Here is a 22674-nt window from a genome sequence, read left to right as displayed (position 1 = left end):
ATATTTTTTTGGAAGCAACTTTTTTGCATGTTTGAAAAACAATGCTTCAAATTCAATTAATTTTTATCTGTGTAGAAATTTAGTGTAATACATGTTCTTTGATGTTGTAATTTCATTTTAAATAAAATATTTTTAACAAAACTTAATACCTTTTTATATTTGGGATACTGATGTCTAAATACTGAATAATAATTTCAGTGTACAACATTCTAACTGAAATTTGCATATCACTCACAACATATTTCTACATCTACATCTACATCTACATCTACATCCATACTCCGCAAGCCACCTGATGGTGTGTGGCGGAGGGTACCTTGAGTACCTCTGTCAGTTTTCCCTTCTGTTCCAGTCTCGTACTGTTCGTGGAAAGAAAGATTGTCGGTTGTGTGGGCTCTAATCTCTCTGATTTTATCCTCATGGTCTCTTTGCGAGATATACATAGGAGGGAGCAATATACTGCTTGACTCCTCGGTGAAGGTATGTTCTCGAAACTTCAACAAAAGCCCATACCGAGCTACTGAGCATCTCTCTTGCAGAGTGTTCCACTGGAGTTTATCTATCATCTCTGTAACACCTTCGTGATTACTAAATGATCCTGTAACAAAACGCGCTGCTCTGCATTGGATCTTCTCTCTCTCTTCTATCAACCCTATCTGGTACGGATCCCACACCAGTGAGCAATATTCAAGCAGTGGGTGAACAAGTGTACTGTAATGTACTTCCTTTGTTTTCAGTCTGCATTTCCTTGGGATTCTTCCAATGAATCTCAGTTTGGTGTCTGCTATACTGGTGATTAATTTTATTTGGTCATTCCATTTTAAATCACTCCTAATGCCTACTCCCAGATAATTTATGGAATTAACTGCTTCCAGTTGCTGACCTGCTATATTGTAGCTAAATGATAAAGGATCTGTCTTTCTATGTATTCGCAGCACATTACACTTGTCTTCATTGAGATTCAATTGCCATTCCGTGCACCATGTGTCAATTCATTGCAGATCCTCCCGCATTTCAGTACAATTTTCCATTGTTACAACCTCTCGATATACTACAGCATCATCTGCAAAAAGCCTCAGTGAACTTCCGATGTTATCCACAAGTTCATTTATATATATATTGTGAATAGCAACTGTCCTACAACACTCCCCTGTGGCACACCTGAAATCACTCTTTTATCAGAAGACTTCTCTCTATTGAGAATTACATGCTGCATTCTGTTATCTAGGAACTCTTCAATCCAATCACACAATTGGTCTGATAGTCCATAAAGGACTGTGGGGAACTGTATCAAATGCCTTGCGGAAGTCAAGAAACATGGCATCTACCTGGGAACCCATATCTATGGCCCTCTGAGTCTCGTGGACGAATAGCGTGAGCTGGGTTTCACATGATCGTCTTTTTTGAAACCCATGCTGATTCCTACAGAGTAGATTTCTAGTCTCCAGAAAAGTCATTATACGTGTTCCAAAATTCTACAACTGATTGACGTTAGAGATATAGGTCTATAGTTCTGCACATCTGTTCGACGTCCCTTCTTGAAAATGGGGATGACCTGTGCCCTTTTCCAATCTTTTGGAATGCTACGCTCTTCTAGAGACCTACGGTACACCGCTGCAAGAAGGGGGGGGGGGGGCAAGTTCCTTCACGTACTCTGTGTAAAATTGAACTGATGTCCCATCAGGTCCAGCAGCCTTTCCTCTTTTGGGCAATTTTAATTGTTTTTTTATCTGTCTGTCATCTATTTCAATATCTACCATTTTGTCATGTGTGCGACAATCTAGAGAGTGAACTACAGTGTAGTCTTCCTCTGTTAAACAGCTTTGGAAAAAGACATTTAGTATTTCAGCTTTTAGTCTGTCATCCTCCGTGTCAGTACCATTTTGGTCACAGAGTGCCTGGACATCTTGTTTTGTTCCACCTACCGCTTTGACAGACCAAAATTTCTTAGGATTTTCTGCCAAGTCAGTACATAGAACTTTACTTTCGGATTCGTTGAACGCCTCTTGCATAGCCCTCCTGACACTACATGTCGCTTTGTGTAATTTTTGTTTGTCTGCAAGGCTTTGGCTATGTTTATGTTTGCTGTGAAGTTCCCTTTGATTCCGTAGCAGTTTTCTAACTCGGTTGTTGTACCATGGTGGCTCTTTTCCATCTCTTACGATCGTGCTTGGCACATATTCATCTAATGCATATTGTACGATGGTTTTAAACTTTGTCCACTGATCCTCAACACTACCTGTATTTGAGATAAAACTTTTGTGTTGAGCTGTCAAGTACTCTGAAATCTGCTTTTTGTCACTTTTGCTAAACAGAAAAATCTTCCTACCTTTTTTAATATTTCTATTTACGGCTGAAATCACCGAGGCCGTAACCGCTTTATGATCGCTGATTCCCTGTTCTGCGTTAACTGTTTCAAATAGTTTGGGTCTGTTTGTCACCAGAAGGTCTAATATGTTATCGCCACGAGTTGGTTCTCTGTTTAACTGCTCAAAGTAGTTTTCAGATAATGCACTTTAAAAAAATTCACTGGATTCTTTGTCCCTGCCACCCAGTATAAACGTTTGAGTCTCCCAGTCTATATCTGGTAAATTAAAATCTCCGCCCAAAACTATAACCTGTTCGGTAAATCTACTCAAAATATTTTCCAAATTTTCCTTCAGGTGTTCTGCCACAACAGCTGCTGAGCCAGGGGGCCTATAGAGACATCCATTTACCATGTTTGAGCCTGCTTTAACCGTGACCTTCACCCAAATTATTTCACATTTCAGATTTCCATCAATTTCCTTCGATACTGTTGGATTTTTTATCGGTATAAACACGCCTCTCCCTTCACTGTTCAGCCTGTCTCTGCAGTATACATTCCAATCTTAGTTTAGAATTTCATTAGTGTTTACATCTGGTTTCAGCCAACTTTCCGTCCCTAGTACTATGTGGGCATTGCGACTGTTTATTAATAGAGCAGTTCTGGGACCTTTCTATAGATGCTCCTGCAGTTTACTATTGTTGTTGTTGTTGTTGTTATGGTCTTCAGTCCTGAGACTGGTTTGATGCAGCTCTCCATGCTACTCTATCCTGTGCAAGCTTCTTCATCTCCCAGTACCTACTGCAACTTACATCCTTCTGAATCTGCTTAGTGTATTCATCTCTTGGTCTCCCCCTATGATTTTTACCCTCCACGCTGCCCTCCAATACTAAATTGGTGATCCCTTGATGCCTCAGAACATGTCCTACCAACCGATCCCTTCTTCTGGTCAAGTTGTGCCACAAACTTCTCTTCTCCCCAATCCTATTCAATACTTCCTCATTAGTTATGTGATCTACCCATCTAATCTTCAGCATTCTTCTGTAGCACCACATTTCAAAAGCTTCTATTCTCTTCTTGTCCAAACTATTTACCGTCCATGTTTCACTTCCATACATGGCTACACTCCATACAAATACTTTCAGAAATGACTTCCTGACACTTAAATCTATACTCGATGTTAACAAATTTCTCTTCTTCAGAAACGCTTTCCTTGCCATTGCCAGTCTACATTTTATATCCTCTCTACTTCGACCATCATCAGTTATTTTGCTCCCCAAATAGCAAAACTCCTTTACTACTTTAAGTGTCTCATTTCCTAATCTAATACCCTCAACATCACCCGACTTAATTCGACTACATTCCATTATCCTCGTTTTGCTTTTGTTGATGTTCATCTTATATCCTCCCTTCAAGACACCATCCATTCCGTTTAACTGCTCTTCCAAGTCCTTTGCTGTCTCTGACAGAATTACAATGTCATCGGCGAACCTCAACGTTTTTATTTCTTCTCCATGGATTTTAATACCTACTCCGAATTTTTCTTTTGTTTCCTTTACTGCTTGCTCAATATACAGATTGAATAACATCGGGGAGAGGCTACAACCCTGTCTTACTCCCTTCTTAACCACTGCTTCCCTTTCATGTCCCTCGACTCTTATAACTGCCATCTGGTTTCTGTACAAATTGTAAATAGCCTTTCGCTCCCTGTATTTTACCCCTGCCACCTTTAGAATTTGAAAGAGAGTATTCCAGTCAACATTGTCAAAAGCTTTCTCTAAGTCTACAAATGCTAGAAACGTAGGTTTGCCTTTCCTTAATCTTTCTTCTAAGATAAGTCGTAAGGTCAGTATTGCCTCACGTGTTCCAACATTTCTACGGAATCCAAACTGATCTTCCCCGAGGTCGGCTTCTACCAGTTTTTCCATTCGTCTCTGTAAAGAATTCGTGTTAGTATTTTGCAGCTGTGGCTTATTAAACTGATTGTTCGGTAATTTTCACATCTGTCAACACCTGATTTCTTTGGGATTGGAATTATTATATTCTTCTTGAAGTCTGAGGGTATTTCGCCTGTTTCATACATCTTGCTCACCAGATGGTAGAGTTTTGTCAGGACTGGCTCTCCCAAGGCCGTCAGTAGTTCCAATGGAATGTTGTCTACTCCGGGGGCCTTGTTTCGACTCAGGTCTTTCAGTGCTCTGTCAAACTCTTCACGCAGTATCGTATCTCCCATTTCGTCTTCATCTACATCCTCTTCCATTTCCATAATATTGTCCTCAAGTTCATCGCCCTTGTATTACCACATTAATATTGCCAATCCCTGTTGCGTTTTGCCTACTGCTACCTTGTCGCGTCTCAGGAGGCATCTTGTCGGACCTAGGGAGGGAATTCTCTAACCTAAAATACCCGCATGTGCACTCGACACGCACTCCGCTCTCCTTGTGGCCGCCTCTTACGTGTAGTGCATGCCTGACCTATTCAGGGGGGCCCTACATTTCTCCACCTGATAGCGGAGGTCGAGAAATTTGTGCCCCAGATCTCCGCAGAATCATTTGAGTCTCTGGTTTAAGCCTTCCACTTGGCTCCAAACCAGGGACCGTGATATCGGTTCTGGGAACAACACTACAAATAGTTAGCTCAGATTCCACCCTGCGAGTAAGGCTTTCTGCCTTCACCAACTCTGCCAACCACCTGTATGAAATGAGGATGACCTCTGAACCCAGACGGCAGGAGTCATTGGTGCCGACATGAGGAACAATTTGCAGTCGGGTGCACTCAGTGCTCTCTGTCGCTGCTGGCAGGGCCTCCTCCACATCTCGGATAAGACCACCCGGCAAGCAGACAGAGATAACACTGGCCTTCTTCCCTGACCTTTCCGCTATTTCCCTAAGGGGCTCCATCACTCGCCTAACATTGGAGCTCCCAATCACTAATAAACCCCTCCCCCCATGTGCCTGCTCAGACCTTGCTGAAGAAGAGGCAGAGCGGGCGATGCCTCACGGCCAGCCTCCACATTGACCCTCTGCCTTGTGCGATGCGAATGCCGTTGAACCCACCACTCCCCTTGGGGAGAGGGTGGCCTAACCGCACCCGCTACCAGTGATGATGTCTCAGCAGCAGGGATTGTTGGTGAAGCATGTAACACCTGGGTGTACCATGCAATGCACCAGACTCCCCACTGCCTCTATGCTCCGAGGCAGCAGCCTGAAGATGCTGACCACGGCCATCAGCACATTCAGCTGTTCGCGAACAGTGGCCAGCTCCTCCTGCGTCCGTACACAGCAGTCACACATCCTATCCATCCTAAGAAATCCACAATTTACTGTAGAGAGTTAAGTAATCAACTTTTAACTAGACTGCTAATTCACTAAAGGGGGCTGATAGCTGACTAAACTGTGGTTACTAGACACTTCTTGTTGGAAACAATGAAAATAAGCACTTACTGTCTCTGGACTTTATTCAAAATAAACACGAAATCTATGGAACACTGTTACTAGTACTCGAAAATTAAACTTTCCTAAAAGCAAAAATAACATGGAAAGAGAAAACTACAGCATAAAGTAAATACTGTAGGTAGCTCTTTGTTTTTTTTTTTCTAAGTAAGTCCTCTGTTCCACATAACAATAAAGTGATTAACCTTTATCGACATAAGTTAAACATTTAGTATCCCACAAGAAATACTTCTATTAGTAACAACACATACTGAATCAAATAACAACTTCTGTGTGATTCCCTGTATCGAGTCAAACATATGTAAGTTTGTATCAAGATAAAGTCCCAAGATCTGGATTGACTCCTTCAGTAAAGCAATTTTTTCTACCCCCAGAAACATTTCAATACCACCCCAGAATTTCATGCACACACACACACTCTCTCTCTCTCTCTCTCTCTCTCTCTCTCTCTCTCTCTCTCTCTCTGAAGGTCACTGTGAGTGATTTAATGGAAACCTGGGCATTGCAAAAGGTGGGACTCGGTTCTTAACCATGGACAGCAATGCATGCTCTACAGTGTGCTCACACCCTGGCCACAAGGTTGGTAAGGAGTTTGTGTGGTAGGGCATTTTCCTCAACCAGCACAGTTGACAACTCCTGGATTATCGTTGAAGCATGTGGATATGTAACAACACTTCTCCCCACTGCACTGCATATATGCTTAACTGAATTTAAGTCAGGGAAATGGGCAGGCCAGTTCATTCACCAAGTATCTCTTGTTCCTAGAGCTCTTCCACCTGTGTGGTTCCATGCAGTCTGGTGTTGCCATACATAAAAATGAATTCAGGGCCAAACTCACCCCCAAAAATGCACATGGCGGTGTTCAGTGTCACAATAATGTTGATGAGTGAATGTACCATGTTCAAAGATATGGAAGTCAATATGCCCATGCAGCATCATGCATCCCCACACCATAACACCAGTACCATCAAAACGATCATCTTTGACAATGTTCCCGAGTGCATTACATGTTCCTACCTCTCTCCGTATGAGGCCACATCCAGCATTGTCGAAAATGATCATTTTCATGAAGATATGTTCCCTCTATGCAACTAAATCACAGGCACTTTGTTTTTTTTCCGTATGCATTTCTCGTCTTTTATTTATAAAGCATATTTAGTGGCCTGTAATACAAGTTGCTTTTTGTACATATAATAACTGTATTATTTAGTAGTTACAATGTGTTACTACATTACATTATGTCATGTTTTTTTCTTGTTTCTCAGATTAGAAACAACTTTTGTAGTACTACAGGCCACTGAAGATGCTACATAAATAAAAGAAGGGAAACAAATATGGCAAAAAACAAAAATTGCTTTTCGTTTAGTTGCATAGGCAGAACATACTTCCATGAATTTTGAAGCAAGTAAGGAATGGCAGAAAAGAGAAAAAATGATGATCAGTTTGGTGGTCCAGATGTTATGGTGCGGGGAGGCATAATGTTGCACGAGAGTACTGACCTCCAAATCTTTGAACATTATACACTCACTGGACAGTGTTATTGTGACACTGTACTGCTTCCCCATGTTTTTGTGTCTTTCTAGGTTTGTATTCAGCCATGACTTTATTTGTCAATTGTCAACCATACTGGTGGAGGAATGGAACACCCTACCACAAGAACTCCCTAACTAACCTTGTCACCAGTGTGGGAGAATGTTGCAGGAGTATGCACTGTCATCTGTGGTGATCTCACACACTATTACCCTCTTTCTTGACGAAGCAACCGTGGGGTGCGAAAGCTTGAATTTTGTGTGTATGCTTGTGTTTGTTTGTGTGTCTATCGACCTGCCAGCGCTTTCGTTTGGTAAGTCACATCATCTTTGTTTTTAGATATATTTTTCCCATGTGGAATGTTTCCCTCTATTATATCCACAACACTATTAAGACACATTTACAACGTTTTTTAATGTCGGGGAGGGGGGGGGGGATGGGTCCATCATACATTGAGGTGACTTCAGTGTAATTATTTCTGAGTAGAAGTGTCATTTCTGTTCATCTCATTGGGTATGTCTTTCAGTTACCTTCTGTACTGTACTGTAGCAATTCTCTCTACGTACGATCAAAGCGTCATTTCTGTTCATCTCATTGCATATGTCTTTCAGTTACCTTCTGTACGATACTGTAGCAATTCTCTTTTTGTACAACCCAAGCTTCATCATGCTATGCTACTTGGCAGTGAAACATCATGCAAAAGTTATATTTGTCCTTAAGTTTTGGACACCAATGCATTAGGTTACAATTTAACCACATCATCAGATGTATATATAAGTATAATTTTTTTAATAATAAACTGTGAATATTTTTGTAGCGTTTTACAAATATGAAATGTATATAATCAGATATGTAAGTAAATTTCTTTTTCATAGCATTTCCAATCAAAAATATAAGCATATTCCTATCTTTGTTTCTAGTGTTTTGTAGGTTTAAGAAAATTTATGACTGATTTTACACTGGGAATGCTGGCTTCCTCAGTGAATTTCATTGGTGAAATCTTCTCTTAACGTTATGTTGTTGCAACATATCTGCAAGTTTTGTACCTGTCATCTTCAGTCATAGCATTGAATTTACGCCCAGTTCGTTCCTTTATTGCTGCTTGACTGCAGTCCCCTCTGCTGAGGACCCAACGAGTAGACCAATTATGTAATGCCTCCAGAAGATGTGTCGCAACCTGTGGTAGGGACCGAGAAGGGGATGGGGGAGTATGAGGGGAACGGACAGGAGGGCCAGCAGGGTGGGTGGTGGTCTGGATATTGGTTCATGGTGCTGCCTGTACATTCTGCTCAATGCCTCTGCTGAGTTCACTTCAGAGTATTTCTGATGTGTGTTCGCTAACTCCACATCCAATGTGGAGCACGGTTGGAAACAGCTGTCCCAGTTGTTAAGATCATCAGTCTACAACCAGTTGGTGCAGCACAGCACAATCATCTGTTCAAAAACAAACATATCCTTTGTTGATGCTGTGCTCCACTGCAGACTTGTCAGTTTGGTAGAGGCCAATGTGCCTCACATGTTCTGAATAATACTGTGAGATGCATTTTTGTCTGTAGGTGATGCACTGGATGCTACACTCTCATCTGATGCTGTAGATGCCAGCAGTCTGTAGCCCTATAGTTGAGATGGTGTAAGAAGATTCCTGACAGCTTGCAGTGCTCTTGGTAACTTTCAACTTCAAAGTACTAACGGCTGCAGGAAAAAAAGAGTAGCCCTCTACAGAGCACTGACAACACATAAACATTGCAACCGAGACATTTACAAAACATTATTGGTTAAGGTAGGTCCGCGAAGCTGCTGTGCTCAGCCCACTCCGACTGTCACTGATCAACTTACATTGACTCAACTTTTATTGATCTTTGGCTGACAGATGCATATTTTCAGTTGTAACCGTTGAGCAGAAAATGAGTTTTTATGTTGTACTTCTCCATTATCCTGCAATCTTGGCTGTGGGCAGCCCTGCATATGAAAAGAAGGCCAGGCACTTGGTTTCTGCTTCTGGATTGTTTTTCTTTCTTCCTCTTGCTTCGTTTGAGTGTGTCTTATTTGTGTCTTCCGTGTGGTGTTTAGTGATCTGTTCTCAGATACGAAATTGATCACTTGATTGCTGACCATTTTGTACGTCAAACCAATAACTTCAATACCTGCTTGAGAACCCATCCCAACTGGATCCAGCAACAGCTCCTCTGAACTATGCAGTTGGGAAATACTGCTCCAGGAAATAAATCTCTTGTTCTTCAAACACTCCCCTGGTCTAACCTACAACAGTCCATGTTCCACTTCTTTACCCTTACTTGTACTGTCTTATTGTTTTTCACACCATTCCTTCTCTGACCAAACATTGTTCTCACCTTTCTATACATTTCCAATCCTCTCCCATGACACTGCAATCCCTCCTTGCCCCAGATATTGTATTACCTTCCTTTTAATGCAGTCATTTCCTATCTTCTAGCACCCTGTCCCTAGCCATGTTGACATGAACCACCACATGGTTACTGTTACTGCTGTTGCGGGTGTGTACTTACTGGAAAAAACTCGTGGTAGCACGAAAGCTAGTATTGTCTCTACTCTGTTACGTGATACCGTGTGCCATACATCAATGAGCTATAGATGAGTGTCTGCCCAGTCCAGTTTTTGTTTATTAGGTTCTGTTTGGCTCTCTTCCATAACTGTGTCTTATTCTTCATTGTCCCTTTTCTCTTTTTGAAGCCATAACTTGTTTGTACAAGCTCTGAATCTTCTTATTTGCATACTCTTCTCTCCTCTACCATACCAGTTTCCTGTAGGCAAACAGTCACCCATTGTTGTGCAGCTTAGATGCTCATAGTTCTCGTGACCCATTATGCCAACAGTTGTCATATTTCAAACCACTGCTGTTTTGGGCGTAGTATTTATGTTATTGTTGGAATCTGTTTAATTGCATTTTTTCCATCTTATTTATTTCTTCAGTCAGTACGCACTGTATAAAATAGCTTTGCCAACTCCTGCCTATCACTTTCTCAAGTGATAGTTTTTAAACATAATCTCATCCTCATTAGTTTAAGCTTTTATGCTGCCACCTATGTCTTATTAATCGTTTAAATCCATTTTCGAAAAGCATTTGTTTATAAAACATTTTCATTTCTGTTTAAACATTTCTCAGTGTACTTGTCACATTAGTTCTTGAAATTCTGAGCTTTTGACACTGTCACTGAGAAGCAACTGACTGTTGAAGATGTAACAAAATACACAGGTGTAGTAGAGCCCATTGTGACCAGAGAATGCAATGGTGCCAATGATGATATGTTACTCACAGCATCTTTGTTTCTATCATGACGTATAATGTGAGACATTTATCAAGTACCTGCCTCCATACACTGCTTACTGCTAATTCCATATCGCAGTGATTATATGTTATAATGGGAACAAAGATGCTGCAAGCTAAATTGCATCATTGGCACCAATCTAATCTCTGGTTGCAGTGGGCACTGCTCAGTGGTCTCTATACGACCTAGATGTAAAAGTATGGTCTGTGAGTATAGAACTGCAGTGTGGCTGCAGATCCATGTGCTTTGCATCGTCTGCCATGTTGTGGTTTGGCACACAAATTTCCATCGGTCTATATGTGACAAAGAATTGCATACTGACTGCTTGTTCTGAACTTTGTGTCAACATGTAGTGTAATAGGCTACTGTGAGAGCAGAATCGAAATGTATTTTCTTTTCATGTTTTGGTGACTTCCCTAGCAGCCATGTTGTAGTTTGGCAAGACACGAAATACGAGCATTATGGCTGGGACGATCAAACAGCTGAAGTTCAGCATCCAGGTAGTAGTGAGATCACTGGCTCTACTACATCTATTACACCTGTGTGATTCATTTACCTTTTTGACTGTCAGTTTCTTTCCTGATGAAGACAGTGGTAGTTTTTATCAAAAGTCTGGAGTTTCCTACTGAATTAACATGACTAGTGAAGTGAGAACAGTTTATACATATAATAAATCCTTCATGAAAGGCTTCATTGTCATGCAAGATGTGATTAAAAAGGAACCAAACTTTTACTTTAACACATGTTACTTATTGTACAACACTGTAAGCACTGTGGCCCTCAAAATAGTCCTCTCTACTGATGATACACTGTTCTCATCATTTCTCCCACTTTTGAAAGGCCTCCAGGAATGCATTTTTTAGGATGGTGCACAGATCTCTTGTCACATTGTCTGAATTCCCTCTGTAATTTGGAAACAATGTCCTTTGAAGATGGTTTTTAGTTTGGGGGGCTTGGTCTGGAGAATATGGTAGATGGGGGCACAATGGGATTGTTATGTTTTGCTGCATAGCTGTGGACAGGGAGTAGGCATGAGTTGGAACTTCGTCATTGATTTGACGTATCTCATGTCTGTCACTCAAAATTTGATGATATGATCATACCCTGATGCCCACTTTGTCAGCAACTTCTTGAACAGTTAAATGATGATTTCCACAAATCACAGCACATAATCTGTCTACATGGACACCCTCTGTTGATGTAGATGATGATCTGAGACTGGGATCATCACTAACTGACATTCTGCTCTCTTGAAAACACTTAAACCTCTCATAACACTGTATGACTCCTACAGTCCTTCCCATTTGCTTGGCTAAGCAACTGCCAAGTTTGTTGCAAAATTTCACTTGCACATACACACATTGTTCTTAAATCCCTTTCATTGCTTTGGGACTAATTTGATGAGCAGCTTGGTCACATGCTCACTTCAGCAGCTGTAACTTGCTTACTGTCATAGTGAAACACAGAAAATGGTAGTTTGTTGTCTAAACCTGCCGCTATGTGTGCTCCATGTGCTGGTTGACGCACTGTTTCAGTTTCTTTTTGAACACATCTTGTATTTTCATTACAAGTTTTTAATTTTAGAACCCTCTTTTGCCACATTGTCTCTCCTACCAGTTGTACTGTGAATTCTTGCTTTTACTTTACCAGTTTAGAAAACTCATACTCATACTAGCAAGAAGTCAAGTTCCACATACTATTCCTGATATCTTGTCTAGCACTTGATATCCTTTCCAACGAGCTTATCATTAAAATCAGTACCTCGTGCTGCCATCTATCTTTTCATATAGATTTTCACCTTTCAAGAGCCTATCAGTCTCTAATCCCCAGCACTCTGGTCTTCCGTAATCACACTATCCATACTCAGACTTAATCAACATTCTCTGTTCATTTTGAAAAATAATTTTTTTCTGTGGCAGTAATCTTGTTCTTTGATTTCAGAGAGAGAGAGAGAGAGAGAGAGAGAGAGAGAGAGAGAGATTCTTGCTCTCTGACAGCTGGAATAACATTCCCAATAGCATGTGACAAAGCTATCTCAACTACTCGTTTCATTTCCAGCTGAGAATACCTCTACTCTACAAAGAAACTATCATACATTCCAAATTATTCTGTCAAATACTCACAGCCACGGACAGCTGACCGCCACCACCACCACCTTCCACAGCCTCAAGAATTTCCTTCACCTCCCATAAAACACCATGTCCAACACTGTCTCACCTAATCTGAAAAAATCTGACCTGTGAAGAAGTCTCAGTCCTCTCAGAAAACCTCATTTTCAGGTTCAGCTTCAAAACCAGGATTAACATTGCTCTACTAGAAAAAGACCTGCTTTTCTTTACTTGTTCCTTCCAGTGAAAGCATTTATTTGCTCTCCATCCTACTGACAACATACACTCAAAAATATACCTTCAACTTTGTCTGAAACAGATGCAAACCAATCCCAACCGTCGGTCTGCTGCTTCATCCACCCACCCACCCCGACAACTTTCCAAGGATTTCTCATCTCTTATCTGCCGCTTCCTAATGAGTGCGACATCAAATGAATAGAACAGAATGCTACTTATGATGTCATACTAATCATAACCTTATTGCTCTTTTCACTGACAAAGATTCCATCATTGTCGTGAATTACAAGGTCTCCACAGCTTTCTGATACCACCATTTACAAATATGAGGGTGGTTTGATACGTCTGGTAAATTTCCACGAAAGAATGGAACATTTCTGTTGCACGTTCCTGGTTGGTAAGCTCCATTATTCCAAAGATTGTACAAAAAATTTCAGCAATATACAATGTACAATTTATTGTTGAAAGCTGTCTGAATTGGTCAGTGCATCATATGCAATTGAAAATGGAGAGAACTGAGTTTCATGCTATTATTACCCATTTTAATTTGAAGGGTGGGACTGCGCACACATTAAAACATAATCGGCCAAAGTTCACGTGGACTCTGCACCATCACCGAAGACCTTTTACTTTCAGAGTAATGAAATTGAATGTGGGTGGACAGGAATCAAAAGCAGAGTGCACTCCAGCTGTCCAATTTACATCATCAGGAAGGAAACCATTGACTAAATCCATGATATGGTAATGCAAAAATCAAACAATGGAAAATCCAGGATGGAATGTAGCAATATTATGAAAAGGAAAGTTGCTATTCACCATATACGCAACTCACACACACGACTGTAGTCTTAGGCAACTGAAACCACACTACCTGAGACCTGCAGTCGTATGTGTGACTTGCATTTGCTTGAGTGTGTTATGTGTCATCTATTTTTGGTCGAAAGCTTTATTTGTGACAGTCTTTTTGTTGTGCGTATCTGTGACTCAGCATCTCTGCTATATGGTGAGTACAACTTTCCTTTTCATGATATTGTTATATGGTAATGCAAGACGGCCAAATAAAAATCATTGAGACTGCTGATATTGTTGGCATTTCAACTGAGTGCATAATATGCTGCATGGAGAATTGTTTATGAAGAAGATGTGTGCAAGATGGGTGCCATGTTAGCTCACAGTCACATCCTTGAATAATTGTTACAGATTACTTGGAAATGGTATAACAATAACTGGATTCTATTATGCTTCATTGTTGGGTCATTTGAAGCTTGGATTGGCTGGGGCAAAAAAAAAAAGAAAAAAAAAAAGGATCAAGGTTGGCATGCAGAACAGTGCTCTTTCATCAGGGTTATGGATTGTGCCAAACATTAGTGACAACAATGGCCAAAGTGCTTTAACTGGGCTTTGAATTGGCTCCTCATCCACCCTATTCACCAAACATAACCCCAGTGACTCCTTCCTGTTCCCTAACCTGAAAATTTGGCTTGATAAGAAGTCTTCATCAAATGCAATCAACGAGTATTCTGCAGAGTTTGATAAAACCTATTTTTCCAGTGGGGTGAAAACACTGGACAAATTGCATGTACCTCAAAGAAATCTTATGTCGAGAAGTAAGGTCAGTTATTTATAAAACAAACATTTTTTCTTGCATTATTAGAAGACTTATTAAGCCACTCTCGTATTACCCTAAGGAACCACCCTTGTATTACTCTGAAGAGCCAAAGAAACTGGTACACCTGCCTAATATGTAGGGCCCCCATGAGCATGCAGTTTTGCAGCACGATGTAGTGTGCACTTGACTGTCGTCTGAAGTAGTGCAGGAGGGAATTGAGGCCATGAATCCTGCAGTGCTGTTCATAAATCTGTAAGAGTATGAGGGGGCAGAGATCTCTCCTGAACAGCATGTTGCACGGCATTCCAGATATGCTCAATAATGTTCATGTTTGAGGAGTTTGGTGGCCAGCATAAGTGTTTGAACTCAGAAGAGTGTTCCTGGAACAACTCTGTAGCAATTCTGGATGTTTGGGGGTGTCACATTGTCCGCTGGAGTTGCCAAAGTCTGCCGGAATGCACAATGGACATGAATGGATGCAGGTAATGAAACAGGATACTTATGTACATGTCACCTGCCAGAGTCATATCTAGACGTATCAGGGGCCCCATATGACTCCAGCTGCAAACACCACACTCCACAAGCTTGAACAGTCCCCTGCTTACATCCAGGGTCCATGGATTCATGAGGTTGTCTCCATACCCGTACACATCCATCCGCTCAATACAATTTGAAACGAGACTCATCCGACCAGGCAACATGTTTCCAGTCATCAACAGTCCAATGTCAGTGCTGATGGGCCCAGGTGAGGCCTAAAGCCTTGTGTCGTGCAATCATCAAGGGTGCACGAGTGTGGCCCTGAAAGCCAATATGTGATGTTTTGTTGAATGGTTCACATGCTGACACTTGTGGATGGCCGGCATTGAAATCTGCAGCAATTTGCGGGAGGGTTGCATGTCTGTCACGTGGAACTATTCTCTTCAGTCATTGTTGGTCCTGTTCCAGCTGAATCTTTTTCTGCCCGCAGCGATGTTGGATATTTGATGTTTTAATGGATTCCTGATATTCATGGTACACTCGTGAAATGGTTGTACGGGAAAATCCCCACTTCATCGTTACCCTCGGAGATGCTGTGACCCATCACTTGTGCGCTGACTAAAACACCACGTTCAGACTCACCTGAATCTTGATAACCTGCGATTGTAGCAGCAGCAACCAATCTAACAACTGTGCCAGACACTTGTTGTCTCATATAGGTGTTGCAGACCACAGCGTCATATTCTGTCTGTTTACATATGTCTGTAGTTGAATATGAATGCCTGTACCAGTTTCTTTGGTGCTTCAGTTAATCTATGTCGAGAAGTAAGGTCAGTTATTTATAATACAAACACTTTTTCTTGCTTTATTAGAAGGCTTATTAAACCACCCTCATCTTATTACTACAATGTTATTCCAACATTACCTCCAGCATCTCATCAAAATATTATGTCCATTACAAAACCTGTCACCTGACTATGTCTCACGACACACACTGACAGTCCCTTGTACACCCCATTTTACGTGCTAGCCAAAACAAACTACATTGCTGTCCCTATGGTTGCCACATGTAGCTGATTACAGTGCTCCCACAAAAAGATACTCTGCCTCTGTTCATCAGCATCTCCAATCCATTGCCTACTGCTTCCATTACTACATCCAAAGACACATCCACAGTTTTTATTTATTGCCACCAGACACATGCTGTATCTCCTTACAACGACATCACCGTGTGTACGGCCCATCTGCCATGGAATACTCACATTTTCAAGTGTTGCCCAGATACCAAACGCACCACCTCATTCCTAATTGGAAGTATATATTGTTCATCCAAGTAAATGTACAAACTACAGAACATTTTTATCTACTCACAGGATGACATAAAACTTGACAGACAAGAATTGATAATCAAAGCTACTGCAAAATAATGATGCATATTCAGAAATCCATCGCAAAAGGAAGAAAGCGGGGCAATCATGGTCTTGGAAAGATGGATGAAGAAGGTGGACAGCTTATTGACTTGTGCAGGGAAAGACAGCTGGTAGTAATAAATAAATGGTTCAAAAATCACACTACGAGGGTCTACACTTCGAAGTCACCATGTGATAATGCTAGAAACCAAACTGATTGTATACTGATGATATAAAAAGCAAACAAATGGAATCAAGAAGGCGCACTCATTATCAGGTACAAATATTAATAGTGACCTTAAAATGTGTGGGAGAAATTGATCATTGTGAAAAAAATGAAGAAGGCTGCTGAGGTGAAAAAATGGGACATGTAGAAGATAATATTGAAGAAAGAGTATACATCAGAAATACTGTCATCTGAACTATTAGCAAATTATGAAACAAAGAAGTGCCTAGTAAGGAAAACAGTTACTGGAATCATAAAAGCAAAACGGAACATTACAGGGTATGTAAAAGGGCCAGGAAAAATTGATTTCACAGAAAATGATTCCAAGATGGAAGACAGAAGGAAAAATAGAAAAGCAACAGAAAAGATGTGGAGGACACTGATTAATGAACTGTGTTGAGAATCAGACATACCGTAAGCAGCATTTATACATGTGTTTAATAAGCTGGAAAAGGCATTTTTAATGTGAATTCAGATAAACTTACAACTGTAATTAGTGAAAAAAAGACACAACTGGAAGAGCAGGTGACCAAATTAAAAAATGGCAATTGAAGGTGAGAGAAGAAATTACCGACTGGTCTGAGTAAGGAAAAGGAGTAAGATAAGCTGCTGCTGCCTCCCATTCATTTCAGTGTGTACTTCGAGAGTATATATGCGACACTGAGAACCATATGGGCCCAAAGAACAGACACAAAGTTTGGAGGAGAATAGACTGGTCTCGGATTTCAACATCCTGTATTTCCTGTGAAAAAATATATCATACCATAAAGTGGGTGCATTATTTTAATTAATATTGAGGATTATATTTATTACTAACCGACAACTGGACATTGTCCAAGTATTCATGTTGCCAATTTTCTATTAGGAAAAAAAAAAAAGAACTGTGTTTGTAGTGAAGAACCAAAAAAAAAAATTTCATTTCCATGTATTAGTGAAAACACCTTTGAAATTATGATCAATCGTACAAAAAATTTGCATAATGTATAAATTAAAACACATGATCCCGGACAGTTTCTGTACACTGAGCAAAGCTGCTTTAAGTGTCTACAACATAATTTTGTAAATGTCATTATGTTACCACCACCTTGGTTCTATAGACAGCTATTGTTTTTGCCTACATCTGTTTGTGCTTTGCAATTGAAAGCCATCAAAAGCATTGCCAGATATCACGAATTTCCTGAAGTAGGCTCGACTGTAGATGCGATTCAGTAGCTAGGAATACATTTAATAAAGCTTCACGCATAACACATTTTTTCATATCTTGGTGTTTATGATGTCATATTTCTTGAACCATGTGTCATACAATGGCAGTGATATGTTTGTGTAGGTACATTCAGCGAAATATGTGGATACTGTTGGCGAAATATGTTGTGAAAAGAGTTAGTAGAAAAGAAGTAATGAATTTATAAACATCATGTGCAACATGGCAGTTTTTCATGCATCTCTGTTGATATCATAATCCCTGAACTATGATACGTAGTGGTCCTTACTCTCCACAGCGACTGTTGCCTGAGAGTAAGGGATATGTGTACCCAGTTTAGTTGAAATCAGTCCAGTGGTTGAGGAGGAGATGTGGAAAATACTCTCTCTCTCTCTCTCTCTCTCTCTCTCTCTTGTAATGTATGGCTGGATTAATGTTAATTCACAAAATTTCCATATATAGGTTAGTGACAATAGCGTCTCTTGACATCTGTCAAGTTTGTAATTAATTTGAATCAGAACATACAGAACAGATAGTAAATGTGTTAGTACACAATTATGGCCTATTCCAACACTTCATGGTCCAGTGATCCTCCGATTATAAAGTACTAATACTATGTACATGACGTAGACATCAAATTATGTTGGTTACCCTAGGTAACAATGGAGCAGTGCAGAGAAACAAAATTATGCTTTGTGCTTTTGGGTTCATATGGAAATTAATATCTGAGAAATCGTTGTGGAACAATTTAAATTTACAGATGTAGATAAAACTGGTTCACCATAAGATCAACAGATGGCAAAATGGCTCTGAACACTATGGGACTTAACTTCTGAAGTCATGAATCCCCTAGAACTTAGAACTACTTAAACCTAATTAACCTAAGGACATCACACACATCCATGCCCGAGGCACGATTCGAACCTTCGACCGTAGCGGTTGCGCGGTTCTAGACTGTAGCGCCTAGAACCGCTCGGCCACTCCGGCCGGCTCAACAGATGGCAGCAGCATACATACACCCTACAGTCTCCTTTTGGTTCTCATTGCCTTATATTGCTTGCTCCCCACTAGAGGCAAAGGGTGCCAAAATTGGAGGAAGAAGAGTATGGTGAAACTTCATGACAGATTAAAACTGTGTGGCACACCAAGACTAAAAATCTCAGGATCTTTGCCTTTCGTGAGCAAGCACGACCACAACACATCCTCACAGCTTTACTTCCACCAGTAACTCATCTCCTACCTTCCATTACGGTGTCTGGGGTTTACAGGCACATGGTCCTTCTAGCTTTGAATGAAAGATAAGGGCTATTGGAAGCACAGCACAGAAATTAAAACATTGATAGCCGTGGTGACAGAAGCATTTTGGAAGACAATGAGAGTTATGCATAACAATATGAAAAAAGATCCAAGGATAAAGTGTTTGCACGTAGCAACCTCCTTTGTGGTGCTGAAATGTGGACAATAGGGCTTGTGATATGTGAATGAGGTGGAAAACTAAGTTGTACTGAGGCGAGTGGGAGGGCATAGATAATTACTGAATCTACATCTACATCAACAATTCTACTCCGCAAGCCACCCATCGGTGTGGGGCGGAGGGCACTTTATGTGTCACTGTCATTACCTCCCTTTCCTGTTCCAGTCACATATGGTTCGCGGGAAGAACGACTGCCAGAAAGTCTCCGTGTGCGCTCGAATCCGTCTTAATTTTACGTTCGTGATCTCCTCGGGAGGTATAAGTAGGGGGAAGCACTATATTCGACACCTCATTGAGAAACGCACCCTCTCGAAACCTGGACACCACGATGCAGAGCGTCTCTCTGGCAGAGTCTGCCACTTGAGTTTGCTAAACATCTCCATAACGCTATCACGCTTACAAAATAACCCTGCGACGAAACACGCTGCTCTTCTTTGGATCTTCTCTATCTCCTCTGTCAACCCGACCTGGTACGGATCCCACACTGATGAGCAATACTCAAGTACAGGTCGAACGAGTGTTTTGTAAGCCAACTCCTTTGTTGATGGACTACATTTTCTAAGGAATCTCCCAATGAATCTCAACCTGGCACCCGCCTTACTAACAATTAATTTTATATGATCATTCCACTTCAAATAGTTCTGCACGCATACTTCCAGATATTTTACATAAGTAACTGCTACCAGTGTTTGTTCCGCTATCATATAATCATACAATAAACGATCCTTCTTTCTATGTATTCGCAATACATTACATTTGTCTAAGTTAAGGCTCAGTTGCCACTCCCTGCACCAAGTGCCTATCCGCTGCAGATCTTCCTGCATTTCGCTGCAATTTTCTAATGTTGCAACTTCTCTGTATACTACAGCATCATCCGCGAAAAGCCGCATGGAACTTCCGACACTTTCTACTAGGTCATTTATATATATTGTGAAAAGCAATGGTCCCATAACACTCCCCTGTGGCACGCCAGAGGTAACTTTAACGTCTCTCCATTGAGAACAACATGCTGTGTTCTGTTTGCTAAAAACTCTTCAATCCAGCCACACAGCTGGTCTGATATTCCGTAGGCTCTTACTTTGTTTATCTGGCGACAGTGCGGAACTGTATCGAATGCCTTCTGGAAGTGAAGGAAAATGGAATCTACCTGGGAGCCTGTATCTGATATTTTCTGGGTCTCATGAACAAATAAAGCGAGTTGGTTCTCACACGATCGCTGTTTCTGGAATCCATGTTGATTCCTACAAAGTAGATTCTGGGTTTCCAGAAATGACATGATACGCGAGCAAAAAACATGTTCTAAAATTCTACAGCAGATCAATGCCACAGGTATAGGTCTATAGTTTTGCGCATCTGCTCGATGACCCTTCTTGAAGACTGTGCTCTTTTCCAATCATTTGGAACCTTCCGTTCCTCTAGAGACTTGCGGTACACGGCTGTCAGAAGGGGGAAAGTTCTTTCGCATGCTCTGTGTAGAAATTTTTTTCTATATCCTTTACTTATTGTGCATGGTATCCTTCAAAATCCTCTCTTCCACAATTGATACACCACTCCCAATTCTATGTGGGCATGACAATGAAAAAGCTGTCTGTCTGTATGAATGACCATTCACAAACTGCTGTCAAGATACATCTGAACCACCTTATTGCTGAGCACACTGTCAAAACACTACGTTCTTAATTTCAGTGACTGCTTCACAGCCTATGCCATCTGGATCCTTCCCACCACCACCAGCTTTTTTGAATTGCGCAGGTGGGAACACTCCCTGCAATATATCCTACATTCCCGAAGCCCTCAACCTTCATTAGTCATTGTCCTTACCCATCTAGCCCCTTCCCTGTTTCCATTCCAGCAGTACATGGCCCTCTATTCCACCAATGTTCCCTCAGTCTTTTTACTTCTCTCCTTTTCCACTATCCCCCTTCCAAACCACCCTCCATCTAACCACCCGACTGCACCTAGCTGCTCTGTCTTCTCTCCATCTCATCCCTGTACACTCCCACAAGCAGTATATTACCATCCCGTAGCCCTACCCTGCCATCCCTCCCCCTGCCCGCTCCAGCCTCCTCCCCACCCTCACCATTCATTTGCCTCTCCCATCATGAGCTGCTGCTCACTGTCTGCCAGAGATTGTGATCATGTGTGAGTTGCATTTGTGTGTGTTTTGTCTAATTTCGAAGAGGGCCTTGTTGGCCGAAAGCTCATTTTCTGACAGTCTTATTGTTGTGCCTATCTGTGACTCACCATCTCTGCTACATGGTGATAGCAACTATCCTTTTCATCATATTAGGCATTCCTTTTTTAAGTATAACTTCCTCCCTCCCCTCCCACCCAAAAAAACATGTTATCCATGTAGTACAGAAACATGCATAATAAAAACTACCTTTTTATTCTTAGAAATTGCAATCAAAATCAAAATGCAGCAGCTGATCACACAAATGGGTTTCATTGAGTGTATATGAAAGAGCTCTTTCTTTCTCCCATAAAATTAAGAAAAACAGAATTTTCATTTCTACACTCCTATGTGGGAACAACAAAAACCAGCTGTCTACCCCGGGTATAACCAAGCTGTGACTAACTATGAATTCTACTATCCAGGTTTCTGAATATGCTGCACACCACAGAAATGAAGACTTCTATAGCAGTTTCAGTATCCATACCATTTGGATTCTCCCCCTCCCCCTTCGAAGTTAATCTCTGAGCTCTTTTGTTTTTGTGTATGTGTCATTAACCAATCAGTGACAATTGAGTGGTTGCTCCTGATTACAGATAATACAATTCTGTATTTGTGGTGAAGGGTAAATAGCTACATGCTACATTAAGTTTGTGTGGAAAACTACTTGAAAATCACAATGAGCTAGCTATTTTCCAGGGCAGTACTTATCATGCAGTCCCTTGCTTGATTCTATCTGCCTCAGGGAAGCATATTCATTTTTATTCCCATCATAGATGAAATTGGAGAGTGTTACAGTTTACCATTGTAACTGATTTTGTACCACAATAATGACATAGAATGCACACAGCAGATCTGTTTGTTCTTCACATTGAATATTGCTTGTTTCAGAATATATGGAGTCATGGAATGAACAGTAAACATAGGACTTCCAAAAAATAAAGGGAACATAGTGAAAAATAAAATACAAGAGCAGTAAATTAAGCCAGAGCTTAATGTATCATGAACATCTCACTGGACAACACTTGGAGCTTTTAACTTATTTTAACAATGTAAGTTATTACTGAAACTTAAACCATCACATTATTTAATATATAATTGGTAAACACAAACTATTAATGAAATGATTTATAATTGTTGTAATGGGAGTAAGTAAAATGCTAAGAAA

General features: G+C 40.8%; 1 protein-coding gene across 1 annotated transcript in view; it reads left to right on the top strand.

The window, feature by feature from the left end:
- LOC126092051 (tetratricopeptide repeat protein 12-like) overlaps positions 1-22663 on the top strand; it is a 128104-nt gene extending 105441 nt beyond the window's left edge. The window contains exon 5 of the mRNA XM_049907458.1: positions 22398-22663. Coding sequence (XP_049763415.1) covers positions 22398-22426 — 29 coding nt within the window. The 3' untranslated portion in view covers positions 22427-22663. The remainder of the gene's footprint in view (positions 1-22397) is intronic.
- Positions 22664-22674: the final 11 nt, after the last annotated feature.

This window comes from Schistocerca cancellata, chromosome 7 (assembly GCF_023864275.1).
Source record: "Schistocerca cancellata isolate TAMUIC-IGC-003103 chromosome 7, iqSchCanc2.1, whole genome shotgun sequence".
Lineage (NCBI taxonomy): Eukaryota > Metazoa > Arthropoda > Insecta > Orthoptera > Acrididae > Schistocerca > Schistocerca cancellata.
Note: the sequence above shows the minus strand (reverse complement) of the source record. Positions and strands in the feature narration are given on the sequence as shown.